Genomic DNA, 16654 nt, shown 5'->3' on the forward strand with positions numbered 1-16654 from the left:
GTTGTTGTTGTTGTTTTTTCCCTTGTGTTTTGTTTTTGTTTTGCTTTGCTGTGTTTTTGTCTTGTCGCGAGTGTTTCTGTCTTTGTGTGTTTTGTCCTGCGTTGTTGGGATTTTTGTGTTCTGGGGTTTTTGAAAAACTAATTTTTTTTGAAAAAATGTAAAAAAAAAAATCAGAACTGTAAGCTTAGAAGGTCAAGAGGTGTTAAACTATATTTCATTAAAGGTGACCCTGAGCACTTGGCATCCAAACCCACCATGGATCTCTATTCAGGCCACACCAGGTCGTGATTAACCAAGTTTTAAACGAACACACGGACTGAGCTGATATACCCACTCTGATCCTCTAGAAAGAAAAAAATGCTCCACGCAATCCTATATGTGAAGGTCGATTTGTCTTTGCATCGGTCAAAGCTGCAGCTAAGATCACAATAGACTCCCTTCAGACTGATGAAAGTACCGCGGCCTGAATAAAACAAGCATTTGGTCAAAGACTGAGCCGGAGTTCAGATCACATTTTCTCTTTGCTCTCCACAGAGCCGTGATTAACTTCCTCAAATCCTGCTCTGAAACTCCTAAAGTCTCATGGAGAATGGTATTAACTTGTGCAGCGGTATTAGCCCACAGCTAATTTTACACAAAGTTGTGTCACTTGTGTGCCAGGACTACACACTGCTGCTGATGACTAAAGAAGTGCCACACTATTTATAGGATAATCTCATGAAATCCCCCCCCCCCCTCCCCACATCACTCCCCACCCACCCTCACCCTCCCACTTCTAATTATCTCGCTGACTTTGTTCTCCACTCTCCTTCTTCTTCCCCTCGAATCTAATGGAACTTCCTGCTTCACTGTCAAAGGCCCTGTGCACCCACCCGATGTCAACATGTCGATTAGAGCTTTAATCAGCACTGAACACAAAAACACCAAGAAGCTAGAGAGGAGTATGTTTATTATGTGTTTATTTTTAATGACGGGGCAGTGAAGGTTTTTGTGTTTGATACGACGTCTTGATAGATATCCATCAGACCTTTCTTTATCGTAAACAACAAAGTCATAACCATTCTTCACTTCTTTCCAACCTCAGCCTGCGGTGCATATCCTGCTGTGTATGGATTTGCTTGTTTTGCTTGGATGAGCTCTGCAGACTCCAGAGATGGCTCAGGACATACAGTGAATGTAAAGCCTTGTGTTTGTTGGGGTCTGTCCCAGTTCAAACTAAAACTCTCGGCCACTTGCTTGTCTTTCTTACCTGGTTGTTTTCTGTGCTTCTTGTCATGCAGTCTCTCCCTCTCACATTCCTCTCTCTTGTTCTTATTGCATCTCAGCGTGTCTCCTCTCTACTGCTTTAGGATTTTTTTTTTCTCCCTTTGAATTTTGATTCCTCCCCAGTGTCTGCACTCTCGTCCCGCCTTTTCTAAAACTCTCTCCTCTCTGTATCTCTGCCTCCTTGTGATGCTCTCTCTCTCTCTCTCTCTCTCTCTCTCTCTCTCTTTTTCACAATTGATGTTTCTTTCTGTTTCTTCATTGTTCTCTAACACCTAGCCGAGCTCTAGTTAAGATCTCTCTCTCTCTCTCTTACACTCTGTATAGACTGTCTCTTTCCTCTCGGGTTGCCTTCAGATCATAGTTGGCATGTCTCTCAGTAAGCTGCAGACTTACTTTGCTCCTAGATTCATCCCAGCTATCTGGGTGACCCATTTCTGCTGAAACTCACACATTTTATGGTGTGAAATGAAGTACTGTAAAGTGTTTCATCACATCAGTTCCACAATACTTCTTTGCAACCAGCAGGATTTTATTTCTACTTCCTAAATCTAAAAAAAAAGACAGAGGTGAAGTACCACAGGGGTCTGTTCTTGGTCCCTTGCCTTTTCAGGAGGAACACCATTAATTCCTTTCATGCAAGAATTTATTATTTTAATAATCATTTTTATAATATATTTTATTATTATTAGTTTCTTTGAATTCTATATTTTGTAACTGACTTCTTCCTATAGTTTCCTGAAGTCTCATCATTGATGCTGTAATGTGGATGCAGAAGAAGCCCACTCACAGACAAGTCAACATGATTTTGAAGCTGCAATCAAAACATTCCTTTAGATCAAATGAAGGTTTTCCACAACAAAACTGAGCAAAACATCACGTTTAATGAGCGTTCAGGTTTCTGCCCATGATCTTCTCCGTCATCTGACATCTTTGTGTTTTTGCAGATAAGCTTAGAAGCACCCAAAACATACAATAAGATCATATGACTAAGATTATAAACCTGTGTATTTGCTGTTTGTTAAGGGACAACATAATACACGTAGCTACTGTAAGAATGTTAGAAACCAATGAAACATTTGCCTCTTTAATTGTCGAGTAATTGTGTATCGACACCCCGCCCACCTCCTCATCCAAAATCCCCCCCCCCCCCCCCCCCCCCCCCCCCCAGACCTGCTGCAAGGCAAAGCGTCGCGCGAGCCGCTCCACGTTTTTATCCCTGCGCCCTTCATAAAGGTTGTATGGGTTATTAGGAGAATAAGAGGAAATAACACGCCAACAAACAAGAAGGGCGTGCAGAATAACAGGAAAACGTTGGTAGGTGCTGACTGAACGAGGGGAAAATGTGAGGAGACCAGGACGCATTGCTTGTTCTTGCTGCTGCCGCCGCGATCCTGGAGCATCCTTCCCTTCGTCGGAGGATGCAGCATCTCTCTCAACACAGACATCTGCTCTCAATCCGTGCAGTCTGCTCATCCCAAATGTGACAATTCAACTTGCTAAAGGCTGGAGGAAGATGTGGGATAAGGCTTTCGCACAGCACGAAGGTTAATTCTATGTTTTTGGGGGGGATTTCCACTGAGCATCTGCACGTTTTTTTTCCTTCGTATTCTTCCTCAGTGTTGGACGCAGGGGAGGAAGAAGAGAAGACTCGATAATCCCTTCACCGTGTAAAGCTCCTGTGAGGAGTTTTTAATTGGATGTGAAACAGACTGAAATGGCTATGGAAGTCCCAATATGAGCTGCAAAGCAAAGGATGTGATCAGTAAGAGGATCGATTATTTCTTACGATTTTGTATGCCTGTCTGCTGCCACAGGGTAGAAATCAGAGCAGACGGTTAACAGCACAGATTTAAAATGTGTAAAACTGTTTTCAAGGCCTGGTGTTAGTTATGGGATTGTACATGTCCATAGTGGACCAAGTTACAAAAAATAATTAATTATTATGTTTTAGTCTTGATTAAAATTGAATCCTCCTACGTTGAGACCTGGATAAATCGCAGTTCTGTTCTGAGGCAGAAGTGCTTCTCTCTGTTTCCTTTTTGCATGGTAATCATGTGGAAACAATCTAAATGACACACTCACATCAGAGGTGTTCGTGTCCTTGTTTAACACCTTCAGGGGATGATCCTCCAACCTGGTTTCAGGCTGTGGTGACACAAAAACCGATGGCCAGGTGCCCACATTTGCTCAGAAAGGTGTGGCAACCTCAGTAAAACAAAGTTGACAAGTTGTAGGAGTGCAGATTTATGACCTGGAATCTGTGCAATGGCTCAAAGGTGCAACGTTTCAGTCGCTCTGCTGTTTCTCAGTAAGATTTAACCCAGTTTCCAAAACATCCCTCCAGGTTTCCACACATCGCAGTCAGAGGGAGCCCTGACTCCGTGACCAGTACTGCTTCTCCCGAGGTCTACCCCGTCCTCCCTTCAGTTCCCCCCCAGCCGCACCAGGAGCCTGGACACCGGCAACTTTTAATGGCTTTTGTGTTCAGAAGATGGAGGGTCTTATTGGTGCTGAACGTGATCGTGGTTGCTGGGTTCATGATGTTCTGGGCCAGGTGCAATACACGCAATATCCAAGCCAGCGGTCCAGAGGTTCCTGCTGACGGGCAGAGGCCCCGGGGCAATGGGACGGCTCAGGGGCCCAACATCAGCCACGAGGTGCTGCTGAAGAGGCTCAGCTCGCTGGAGGATGTGGTGTACAGGCAGCTAAACGGTAAAGAGCAGTGTAACATTCAAACTGTTATAACCTATAATGAACCAGGAAGTGGAGTTCTGAACAAGTGTATTTTCATTTCTTAACCTCACAACACAGATGAAGACAAGTCCTCGGCCTCTCACCTGTCTCATTATTTGAAACAGCCATGTTTGATGTAGCTGAATGTAAATCAATTCAAATGACGATGTCCCAAAGTGTTTCATAAAAGTATAAAAGCCTGCAGCTACATGAGAAGGACGTTTGTGGGAAAAATAATATTTTAAAGGATCACAATGTTTGTTTGTTTTTTAAATTAGAAAAAACAACAACAAATGAGACTGTTTTTAAAGAACACATCTTTTACGCTCTAGTGTTGTGCTTGTTTAATCTCCAAAAGGCTCAGGGTCAGAAACATAGCAGGGGCTTTTCCAGACCGATGGAAAAAGACGTTTGCAGACCCAGATAGCAATCTTTCTACTTTCAGCACACTGGAGCAGGATGTTTGCAGACACAGACTCCCGCACACAGCTTATCACACTGAAGGATAGCCAATTTAATCAGAGGTTTAGTCACTGTGCAACCCACCATTGAAACCCAATCACACTCTGAGGATGCTTATTTTATCTTTAATTGGAAACAGGAAAAAAAAAAACCCTGCAGCCTCGAAATGTGCACAAGAACTACTGACCCTAAGTGAGAGCAGGAAGCTTCCCTCTTGGCCTGTTTTACACCACACTACTAGTAAATAGACAAATGTAGTGAAGTCCTCTTTCAGAATCTGAGTCAGCACTTATTATAAAGTGAGTTCAGCTGTTTTGACAGCCGCCCACTACACAGAATGTACTCACTATCAGCTGTGAGCCATGGAGTGAGTTTCAGTGATTCAGCAGGACTTCCTGTAACAATCCTGACATGCTGTCCTCCTCTCCAGGTCTGTCCAAATCTCTGGGCCTGATCGAGGGCTTTGGTGGTCGAGGTAAAGGTGGCCTCCCTGCCACGCTGTCTCCAGCGGAGGAGAGCGACGCCAAATACTTGAGGGAGAAGTACGGCTACAACGCCTACCTCAGCGACAGGATCTCTCTGGATCGCATCATCCCAGACCACCGGCCCAGCAAGTGAGTACATGTCAGGTGCAAAGACTTAAACGTTCAGCGTCAAGTCGTGCTCTTCCTCTACTCGTATAACTTTTGGGTTTTGAGACCAGATGCCTCCGGCTAATACGATCGAGACGAATGAACTGTTTTCTGTTTGTTGCTGAGACCGTGTTTGAAAAACGATATTGTTGGTGGTTTTGGGAGATCTCGGTCTGTTCAATGTCCAGACAAAGTGGAAACATGCTCCTGCTGAATACTTCACATGGGGCACAGTGAGACTTCACCTGATAGGAAACAGCTGTTTCGGCTCAGATCCAGTAACATGCTCGCAGGTGTGCCACACAGCATGATTACCTGACACTCTAATATTATAGTTTAGGAACTCATTAGAAAGACATATTCACAAAAGCAGGAATTTTTCAACACAACAAAAAAAAAGAAGCTCAATTTAAAACATATTTTAGAGTTTTTCCACTTTTTGATTTTGCAATAAATAACTTGAGCGTGCATCGTCTACGTCTGACTCCACATCCTTTGGGTGCAAAAAGTCAGTGACGATGAGGAAGTCGCCTGTCAGTTGCTGCTTCCAGCTCTCTCTGTGTGTGTGTGTGTGTGTGTGTGTGTGTGTGTGTGGGGTGTTTTATGTTGGAAGGATCAAAGTGGTGTGTGAAGCGTGTTAGGGTGTGATATCTTCAGGCTTAGCAGCAGTGCATAAGCTGGAGTCGGAGGAGCCCTCTACAGTATGTTTGGCTGAAGGTCCCTTTAATTTACACTTTATTAATTTACACTTTATTAATCCCGCGAGGGGAAATTCAGTTTTTTTACACTCTGTCTAACACACACATAGGCCGAGATACACACTCATGCACAAACAGGGTTCTAGTGACATGCATTAATGGAGAGGTCTCAGAGTGAGGGGGCTGCCCACAGCGAGCGCTCCAGAGCAGTTTTGGGGTTCGGTGCCTTGCTCAGGGGCACCTCGGCAGTGCTCAGGAAATGGACTGGCACCTCTCCAGTTACCAGACCAGTTTCCGGACTTGGTCCGTGCCGGGACTTGAACCGGCGACCCTCCGGTTCCCAACCCAAGTCCCTACAGACTGAGCTACTGCCGCCAAGACTGAGCTACTGCCGCCAAAAAAAAACTAAACTGCAGAGCCACAGGCAGTGGTGGGAAGAGTCAGCCGGGAGTATTAGAATTCAGGAATATGGTAGCTTTAAGGATTAACTATGAATCTGCTTCATGGATATTACGTGTATATGTCCAAACCTCACTTCTACAACATGTAACTTATTAAGTCTGAGAGTCAACGAATACACGAGCACAACAGATTTTTTCCGTATCGGCAGATTCTTACTAATAAGCACATTTCAGAAGTGCCTAAAGGAAAACTAGCAGCTGATTCTTACAGTCACATTCAGATGAGTGAATCAAGCTGTCCTTGTAAAGTGTCAGCTTCACACTCTCATCATTCATGCTGCTCTCCGCTGCTGTTGCTGGTTACACTCATTTGCACCATCCCTGCCTCCTGCTGCTCCCCTTCTTCTTTCCCATAATTGCATTGGCACTTCCTGCCTTATACATAATGTACGTACAGTGCATCCTCTACATCAGAGTGCTTGTTTTTCTGCTGAGGTTTTCTCTCTGCAGACCCATTGAGTTTAACGATTCCCTCAGACTGCTGCTTGGTTTCATTCAGGGAGCCGCCGGTACAACTCAAAGCCCCTTTATGCTTGAAAAAAAGTTTCTCTGAATAAAACAACCGGCCCTCTGGAATTCACTCCTCCATAAACATATTCAACACTGCAATGACCCTTCCACTTTTAAATCCCTGATCAAAACTCAGCTTTTTAAAACTAGCTCGCTTGCTCGCTCCTGCAGCACACTCACAGTTTGCTTGGTTGAACAGGAAGCTGCAGGTTTTGCCTTTCAGCCTCATCGAACGAGATGTCAGCAGCCGCTCCGAGGAGGCATTTTGACGAAGCGTGCAGAGCTCTTGTCTGGAAAAGTTGATTTAACAGATGGTGCTCTGTGTTACCGCGTCCCTGTGCAGATGCAGAAAGGTGAACTACTCCAGAGACCTGCCACAGATCTCTCTCATCTTCATCTTTGTGAACGAGGCTCTGTCCGTGATCCTGCGCTCAGTCCACTCAGCTGTCAATCACACGCCGGCTCACCTGCTCAAGGAAATCATCCTGGTGGACGACTGCAGCGATGACGGTGAGTGGAGATGAAGGAATCCTCTTCCCTTAACTCAAATCAGTTTGATTTGAATCTGCTGTATCCAATTCATTGCGTGTGTACTAATGCACACGCAATGTCAAGAGAGGCAACGAAGAGAAACTCGGATAATTGGTCAGCATGTTTCTAAAAATAAGTTTTGACTTCATGCTGTCAAATAGTCAAAACATTTGAGAACTCATCCCCTTGTTTTCTTTAAATTATGGCATCGTGCATCATACAGAAATGATTCCAAGGTGTTCAAAGATTTGTTTTATTTTGTCTTTTTACTAATACAATACACAAATTGGTAATTTGTTGCTTCCCTAAATAAAATATAATTATGCAAGCATGCAGACAAGCCCAAAGCTGCTCAGAACTTTGAAAATCACATGACTTTGAAGTGAACATTTCCCCACAAACCTTCCTGATTTCAGCGCGAGTTCATCGAGATAAAAGATCACAAAGTGTTTTTTTTTGTTTTTTTTAATCTTGTTTCATATTTTCCACAAAGTTGCTCTTTCAGAATAATGTGAAAAATTCAGTTATCAGAAAAGAACTCACAAAGGGACAAAAAGGGATTCTTGAAAGTGAGAGTTACAATCATATGATACCTCTCTCATGTCTGTACGGTCAATATGAAGCTAAAAGCATGTTTCTCTCTGACCTGTTAATATGACTTACTGGTTTCAACTTGAAACCTTCCTTTGTTCACCTGACAATGTGATAAGCATCTCATTTTCTGTGAGTGTGAGCAGACTGAGGTGGCTGTTTCAGGGAGAGATGCTCCTGTCTCATTTACTGAGCTGGACTTTGTAGGATGAAGCGACAAAGAGAGAGAGAGGGGGAGAAATCCATGGGAGGAGAAGGGGATAAAACCTGGCAGAGGGAAAAGGATAGAAAAGGCATCTGAAGATACAGGACGGGGTGTTAGGAAGGGAGAGATATTATAATAGAGGGGATGAAACTAGAAGAAAGAAAGAGAATCAAGTGAGCCAAAGGAGTTTGAAATAGGCAAAGTAATGGAAAGATGGAGCGAGAATGAAAAGAGAAGCGGAGCGAGAGCTTACCACGCTAGCAGAGAGAAAGTGGCAGAACGAGAGAGAGAGAGAGAGAGAGAGAGAGAGAGTGCAATCAGACTGAACGGAAACACAGACAAATGGGGGGAGAGATGTGAGATAGTGGAGGATTTAGGGGATAAGGCTGACATTATTCTATTTCTTTCATTTCCAGCAAATCTCATGAAAAGATCAAAACCAACAAAGCATTAGTCTGTCGATCAGCGCTTTGGTTTTTTTTGTGTTTTTTCACTCAAACCAAATCTCAGTTGTCTCTGCTGAAGGGAAAAAAGGGGTTTGTCGCGTATGTATGGTTTTATTGGGGAAAAGCCAAAAATCCATCACAGAGGCGACGTCATGGCAGCGACGCAGGATTCCAGGCATGCAAACAAAGAATCTGGTCTCATACTGCCTGCACGAGTCAGGATCTGTGGCCTCGCTCTGTGCACATCCAAGTTATGTGTGAGACATGGGGAGAAAGAAGACACAGAATGAGCAATGAGTGTGCGATCAAGAGGCTGTTTGAAGAAAAAAAAAGAAAAAAAAGGGAGACGGTCAGAACGACAGGGCTGGATCGTGAGAAATGTGTTTTTAAAGAGAATTTTTGAAGCGTGCGTTTTGTGATGCAGAGGTAGAAGGGTTGTGTGTTTGAGTCCTGAGGGGGGAAGAGGCGGACGAACTGAGACGATGGAGAGATCACAGGTGGAGCGGTGGATGACTCTCAGTAAGCTGCACACTTTGTTTTTGAAGCTTAAAACAGCACCAGAGCAGAGAGAGCAGAATGATGTCATCAACCGGATCTGTGTCTTTAACTCCAATAAAAATAAAGTCTGTGATCTCATAGGGTAGAGATACTGATCTGGATGTGTCTGCCAGGCCTGGGCTATATAGCAGAGTAATCATGTTTGAGACTGTGTGACATCCACCAATAAATAGTGGAAATGATTAAAGTTGGATTTAATGTTTTTAACTAGCACAAGAGACACAACAAAAGGAAGCATGATGCTGACACGCTCTGTTGCTTTGTTTGGCGTGTGATTTTTGTTTCATGGACTACAGAGCAGCTGAAGGGACCGCTGGAGGAATACGTGAACAAGCGCTACCCTGGCCTGGTGAAGATCGTCAGAAACCAGAAGAGAGAGGGACTCATCCGAGCCCGGATCGAAGGCTGGAAGGCCGCGACTGCAGAAGTGACGGGGTTTTTTGACGCCCATGTGGAGTTCACTCCGTCCTGGTGAGGAAGTCTGGCATGTGGGTGGAGGAAAGTTATGATCTTTGTTTTTTGGCAGGAACGATGCTCACCGTTTGTCCCTGCTGTGCATTAAAACAAATAGTGTAATAAATGTGTGCGAGGGCGGAAAAAAATTGGCACAAGACGTCACCTCCTCGTCACACGCTGAACTGCTTTTCTGTACATTTTGCACCAAGTGTGTGAGATAAATTCTACTTAAAATTAAGTAAAGAGCGTGACTGACATGCTGATGTATAAGTAGGAGGGGGGGGATGGGGGGGGGCACACTAACCACACAAGAGGACAGTAACATCAGTGCTTTACAGAATCACTGAGAGGATGAAGGACCGCACAGGCTGCACAACCGAACACACACAAAGCTATTTCACACCTGAGAAGTTCAGAGATAAGGAGAGGAGAAGATGAGTAAAGCCGGTAGAATCAGGATTACAAGAGACCACTGTACATAAAGCTGGAGAAATAAACAAGAAATATAACCACCTTAAAAAATGGACATCACAAAGGTTCCTTGTCCTATGTGCTAAAACAAGATGCAATAATAGAAACGATACTTGGGGAACTTGGCAGACGCCATCTTGAATCTTGGAACGTTTGAAGGATTAATTTGAAAGATAAGACTGATTTTACTGAGACTTAGTCATAGTTCACTGACAGTTTTTTAGGTCTAGTGTTGCTTTTCCAGAGAGTGAACACACCACAGCTCACTCGGTGTAAACAGACACACAGCCCCCCCCCCCCCCCCGGAGCTGCACTGAGCTCAATCAAACAGAATGAGAAACAAAGTGGGAACAACTTGAGGGACTTATCTGACAGAAGTGGGCGAGAGAGCCGAAATCAAAGGAGCCGTTTTCTGCTGATTGGGAGTTAGCTTGGGGTCTGTCATGTGTGTTTCTGTGTTTACGCTCCTCTCAGGGCCGAACCGGTTCTGGCCCGAATAAAAGAAGACCACAAGAGGATCATTCTGCCCTCCATCGACAACATCAAACATGACACGTTCGAGGTGGAGCGCTACGAGAACTCAGGCCATGGATACAACTGGGAGCTGTGGTGCATGTACATCAACCCGCCGAAACAGTGGTGGGACGAGGGCGACGTATCAGCTCCCATCAGGCAAGAAAACTCCAGTCCTATGAACGGGAACTTTGTTGAAGCTGTTCACAAACAACAGAATGGTGATAACCTAAATACAGCAGAGGGGCTCAAAAGTGTAATTATAGAATCAGTAGAGTGATGTCTGCATTGGCGCATGCAAGCACACAGACTTATCTGTGTCATCTTCAGCAGTTTGTCTGTGTCTGTATGTCGGTGTATGTGTGTTTGTTTTTTAAAATCCAAATGTCCTCTTTTTAGACTCCAAAGTTAGTGCTGATAAAGGATTGAGAATAGTAAATATTATATAAAGTATCACTGATCGTTTATCTAGAGATGTTGTAGATACGACTTTACAAACCATACATGCTAAACAGACAGACTCACCGATCGACTGTTCTTAAAGGGGACATATTGTGAAAAATTCATAATATGTCTTGTACAGTGTTTTTGAAGCTATATTTGGGTAACCTGAGCGTCTATTGATCCCCAAAATGTGAAATAAATCCATCCAGTTCTTTGTTTGTGGTCTGCATAAGTCTTACAACACAGTGAAAAATGCTCTGTTTTTAATTTGCTCTCCCTGTGATGTCACAGTGGGATTCTGTGGAGAAAAAAAATCCCCTCCCCTCTCCTGGTATCTCCACCCCCCAATTGACGCCACCGCCAGCCTAGAGAAAGACTTTTGCTCAAGTCCGCCATTTTTTATTCTTGCTACAGAGGAGTGACGTCTGCTGGGAAAACTCAAGGGGGCGGGGTCATTACATTTAAAGAGACACACACACCAAAACGGAGCGTTCTGAGAGAGCTGGTTTCTACAGGGTCACAAACCTCCTCTGCTGCTTGATTCATGTTATATTTGGACCAAAGCTCAGAAACACAGATGTTTAATTTAGACCACAGGGAAATGTTCTCTTTAAGCCACTACACATACAAATGATTTTTTAAATTTTCGTGTTTTCCTCACTGCAGGACTCCAGCCATGATCGGCTGCTCTTTTGTTGCCAACCGTGACTACTTCGGCGAACTTGGCCTTTTGGACTCAGGCATGGACGTCTACGGAGGGGAGAACATCGAACTGGGCATCAGGGTTTGTGTGTCACCCAGTTTCAGTTGCAGAAAGTGGAGCAGTGGCCACAGTAGCATGGCACTGCTGATAAATGAGGCCCCATTAGGAGTCCTAGAGGACCGGCCCTGTACAGCTCACAGCAGGGCAGTGGAGATAAAATAGGTCATATAGAGCTTATAAAGACTGTTGGTTCTCCGCATGGATATTGTGCTGATTATGTTGAAGTTTGGGACTTTTAAACCTCCGTTTAGATCATGACTCTATGCAGGAACAAAGACAACAGAGTTTGCTTTTTGTGATTCGTATTAAAAAAAAGCAAAATAGACCGGGACACATTTTTGTAAGTTGAATTGTAAAGCTCTGCTGTGCCTTCTCCCTGCAGGTGTGGCTGTGCGGGGGCAGTATGGAGGTCCTGCCCTGTTCCAGGGTGGCTCACATCGCTCGGATGAAGAAACCCTACCACAGCAACATCGCGTTTCACACACGGCGTAATGCTCTGCGTGTGGCCGAGGTCTGGATGGACCAGTACAAATCCAATGTCTACCTGGCCTGGAACATCCCCATGGAGGTGAGAGGAGGGCTGTTACTATGGCAACAAGTCCTGCAGTAAGAATGTTTCTAAAGGGCTGATCTATCTCATTTCTATTCTCTAAAGCGTGGTGACCTACAGGGCTGTGAGCACTGCATGCTTGTGCGTTGTGTGGTCCGATTTCTATACTTGTTATATCGCCAGTTTTTGTTTCTGCCCTGTTCCCTTCTTGTTTATACATAGGAAATCATGGCGACTGAAACCAAGCGTATTATATTGGAGTTAGAGCTGATCAATATTGAGCAGCACATGATTAAACGGGCTGGTCGTGTCCTTCCTTCTGCAAAATTTCAAAAAATACCGGCGATACCGGAAAAGTTGTGAATGCTGGAAATACGATGCTAACTCTGCTAAACAAGCAGAGGCAATCGTTCCGACTTGTACTTACATTTTTCCGGAGGTTGCACATGCAGTATGCAGGTACAACTATGAGTTCTCATCATGACCTCCTTTTGCTCATGCAGAATCACGGTATTGATTACGGAGACGTCTCTCAGAGGGTTGCACTGAGGAAGACTCTGCAGTGTAAAAGCTTCGAGTGGTACCTCGACAACGTTTACCCAGAGATGAGAAAGTACAACAACACGTTGTTCTATGGAGAGGTGAGTCAGCATCTCGAGTGGGGTGGGTCATTCAGAAGATAAATCTTACACATCTTGTTACAAAACATTGTGAAGGAAGATTTCTTACCTAAATACTCTATTGTGCCCGTTTAAAACCGATTAAACTTATCAGGGTTGCTTTTTCCTTTTAGATCCGAAACTCTAAAATAAGCCACCTGTGTATGGATCAAGGTGTGAAGGAGAACCACACAGCCACCCTGCACCCCTGCCATGGATGGGGTCCTCAGGTACAACAGATGCTGAAGGAAATGCATTTCTCGTGGCTCTCTCTAAAACACACACTGCTCATTAGTGTCACTCTGATTTACAGCTGTTTCCCACACAGGCTCAGCTGTAATCCTCTTAGCTGAGACTTCTGCTGTCGGGCTCGAAATGTTTCTGGGATGCACTTTTTTTTCTGCTGAGGTCCTGAGTCAGCCAGTGTCAGTTCCTCACCCTTCAGCCTGCAGGGGGTCTCCTCTTATCTCACAGGGGTAAACATGCGCTGCAGGGAGCACAGGGCTTGGCTCAAGTAGTCATAAGCCAGCAGAGCTAAAAATAACCTGAGTTCTGGGTCGTTAGTGCAGCAACAGAACCTTTACATCAACACACTCCTCATGGGACCAATGCAGGCAACATCTCCTCACACTGGACTTTCACACCGAGGAATTATTCAGAGCTGTCATTCTGTCTGAACACGGTGTGCAGCTCATGTTTGTATTCATAATTTAAGTGCACACATGTAAGATCACATCTGCCTTTGGAAACCTGTAAATGCCTGATCACAGCGAAATACTTGTTATATCTGTGCGGACATTATAAGGTGTTCCAATTGTATTAAATTTACTACGTTTTAGAAATTACTGAATTGTCTTATGTTATTTATTAAAAAAAAACAGAGTGTCAGACTAAAGCAGACTAATGATATAGGGAAGTGAAGGAAAAGCTAACACACACAGAGGTGAGTGAACGGGAGTCAGTACAAGCTAGTTTTGTAGTTTTACTTTCTTTGTATGCTGTTTATCATCAGTTTCCTTCATAAACACATAAATAACCAACTTAAATCTGAAGTAATGACTTTACTGAAAAGAGTGAAGTCAGACGCTGTCTGGGTTTGACTGAGACAGCGTGTTTGTGTGTCGCTCAGAGGCTCAAACATGTTTCATGAACCGCTCCCTGTCCAACCGTTAGCTTGTCCCCCCAGTGGAGAAAAACAGCCCTCCCACTCAAAGACAAAGTGTTGTTGTAAGAGAACAACTGAAGAAGAAACAGAAACAGCAGAAACAATCTGATTATTAAACAATCTGCAAATCAGAACGGAGATCAATCCCACCAATGACTGCACTCGGTCGAAACACTGAGGGAGGGGCGGGGGAGGAGATGTGTTTTTTATTTGTCATTGCTTTAAGGTACAATATTTTTGAAAACCATTTGGATCAACTTTTGGTGAATTTCTATAAATGGGTTTGTGTTCTTCCTCAGACTGTTATACTTGTGTTGTATTTGTGTTTTTCCTTCAGTTGGGACGCTACACCAAAGATGGCCAGCTGTTCTTGGGCCCTCTGGGCAGCACGGGGGATGACACGCGCTGTGTGGTCGACGATCAGATGAGCAGCTACCCTCAGCTTCTGAACTGTGACAAAGTGACCAACGTGAAGCAGAAGACGTGGCATTTTAATCAGGTGAGAAAAGGACCAATCAGTAGGGATTTCAATCAATTAAACAAGTGTTCATTTGTGATTAGTAACAGTAGAGGCTGTGATCAAACAAAATTAAATACCATTTTAAATACTCTTAGTTAAAAACAAAAACAGTCAAATAGTTAGTTTAGGATTTTGGGGGGGACGCTTGGCTGACCCCCTGGACACGCCCCTCACACACAAGCAACATGACCAGCTCAAGGTCATTTTGCATTGACACCCTTTTTCTTTTCAATTTCTACAAATTAAAACAAAAAAAATCGCACCACATAAGATGAAAACACTATAAACACAATTCACCCTGGTGCTACTTTCATGTCACATCCCGCAGAATGAATCCATCATAAATCGAGCCACAGGACGCTGTCTGGAGGTGGTGCCGGCTAACGTTTACTTCGGCCACCTGCTGGTCTTGCAGCCTTGCTCTGGGCAGCGGTGGGCCATCAAGAACACCATGAAGCAATAGCTGATTGGCCAATTTCACAGGGTACCAATGATACCAGAGGCCAGTTTACAGTGCAGCTCCTGACATCAGCTCGGCTGAGGAGCGGCGTGAGAGGCAGAAGCCACAAGAAGCGATGGAGGTATCTCAAAAGACGTCATGATCTGTGGACATCTCAGCGGCACAAGTTCTGTGTGAAATGGCTGATTTTTTACAGACGGGGAAATCAAAATGATTCAAGTTTAAACAGAAGGACTGTTTCTCAGAATATATGAGCTGAATCATGTTGACATGATTCCTGTGTGTGCCAATCCCCTGCCATGTTTTTATGTTGAAGGTTGGAAGTTCGTTAAGTCTGGGAGATGAAGGTTTGTTTCAGTCTGACTTTGTGCTTCATCATTAATTCTCTTATGCCGATTAAAATAATGAAATACATAGAATTACATTTTCAGTATTTGCACTTATCAGAAAACATCTGTAGTTTTCATCCAGCTTCATCATTTTAGTTTAAGATTTCAGAAAAGTGAAGGACTGTCGACTCATGACAGATTTAATGAAGTGAAATATTTTACGCCCCAAAATGTTTTTAAATTTGTCCTACAGAAGCAAACAGCCTGTAAATATGTTTAACTTGAAGAAAAGGCATCAAGAATGAATCATACCTGTTTTGAAAGGTGAATTGAACCCTGTCTGTTACTGTAAATCATCTCAGATATCACTCCGTCGAGGGCTACCGGACTTCATCATGATTTTAATATGTGGTGGAAACATGTGTCTCTTTAAATGCTATTTCTTTTTGTTTCACAGTGTTTGCTAACACTGGAAGCTGTACATCTTGTAGCATGATTGTAAGTACTGTACGCACACATGGGGGCAAAGTTGAGCTGAGCCGGTCTGTTTCAATGCTGAGTGCCAAAACTCTGAAAGTGTCTGAAACACTTTCTTACACAGTGAGACAGAAAGACAAACTCTGAGTCAGGAAGGTGAAACATGCACAAGAGTATGGATTGTGGGAATGCTGGAGGCCTTCAAGGTCCGTATACTTCATGTGATGAGATGTATATGATGTCAAGTTTTCAATTCAATATTATCAGTTGGATTTTTGCGTCCAAGATTGTCTTCCAATAAACAACTGGTTTCCTGTTTCCTGTTGTTTGAATGTTTTTTTAAGGACAAAGTAGCAGTTTATTTAGTTTTCTGAATGCACTTTAAATTGTCAAATTATCAGTTTGCAGAACCTATATTGTCATTCTGAAAAAATACAATTTGTTAATACCACTCTATATCATAGTATTGTTTGTTGATGAAAGTAACTCTTGACTTTGCAAAGTGGGCGCCACAATACTGATTCCCGGATCTTCAGCTGCTCCGTCCATTTGCATGGCCTTCATCAAACTGATTTCTTGTACTGTGAGATTAGCCCCATGTATCATCTCCAAAAATATACCACTTCTAAACAGATTTCACCCTCAGCGCCAGCAATATGGCATCTGGTGTATCTGTGAACAGCAGCTCGGCCTATATGAATAGTTTAATCGCATAAAAGTGTTGCTTTAAAATATCACACAGCATCCCGCGAGG

General features: G+C 43.7%; 1 protein-coding gene across 1 annotated transcript; it reads left to right on the plus strand.

Moving 5' to 3' along the window:
* Nucleotides 1–2439: 2439 nt before the first annotated feature.
* Nucleotides 2440–16210, plus strand: galnt17 (polypeptide N-acetylgalactosaminyltransferase 17). The gene is made up of 12 exons (XM_079354149.1): nucleotides 2440–3028; nucleotides 3611–3978; nucleotides 4892–5075; nucleotides 7106–7272; nucleotides 9390–9564; nucleotides 10495–10692; nucleotides 11644–11761; nucleotides 12123–12308; nucleotides 12794–12931; nucleotides 13084–13179; nucleotides 14452–14613; nucleotides 14963–16210. Exons 2-12 carry the CDS (start codon nucleotides 3738–3740, stop codon nucleotides 15095–15097), a joined length of 1800 nt encoding a protein of 599 aa, XP_079210275.1. The 5' UTR covers nucleotides 2440–3028; nucleotides 3611–3737; the 3' UTR covers nucleotides 15098–16210.
* Nucleotides 16211–16654: the final 444 nt, after the last annotated feature.

This window comes from Symphodus melops (genome assembly GCF_947650265.1).
Source record: "Symphodus melops genome assembly, chromosome: 10".
NCBI classification, from domain to species: Eukaryota; Metazoa; Chordata; class Actinopteri; order Labriformes; family Labridae; genus Symphodus; species Symphodus melops.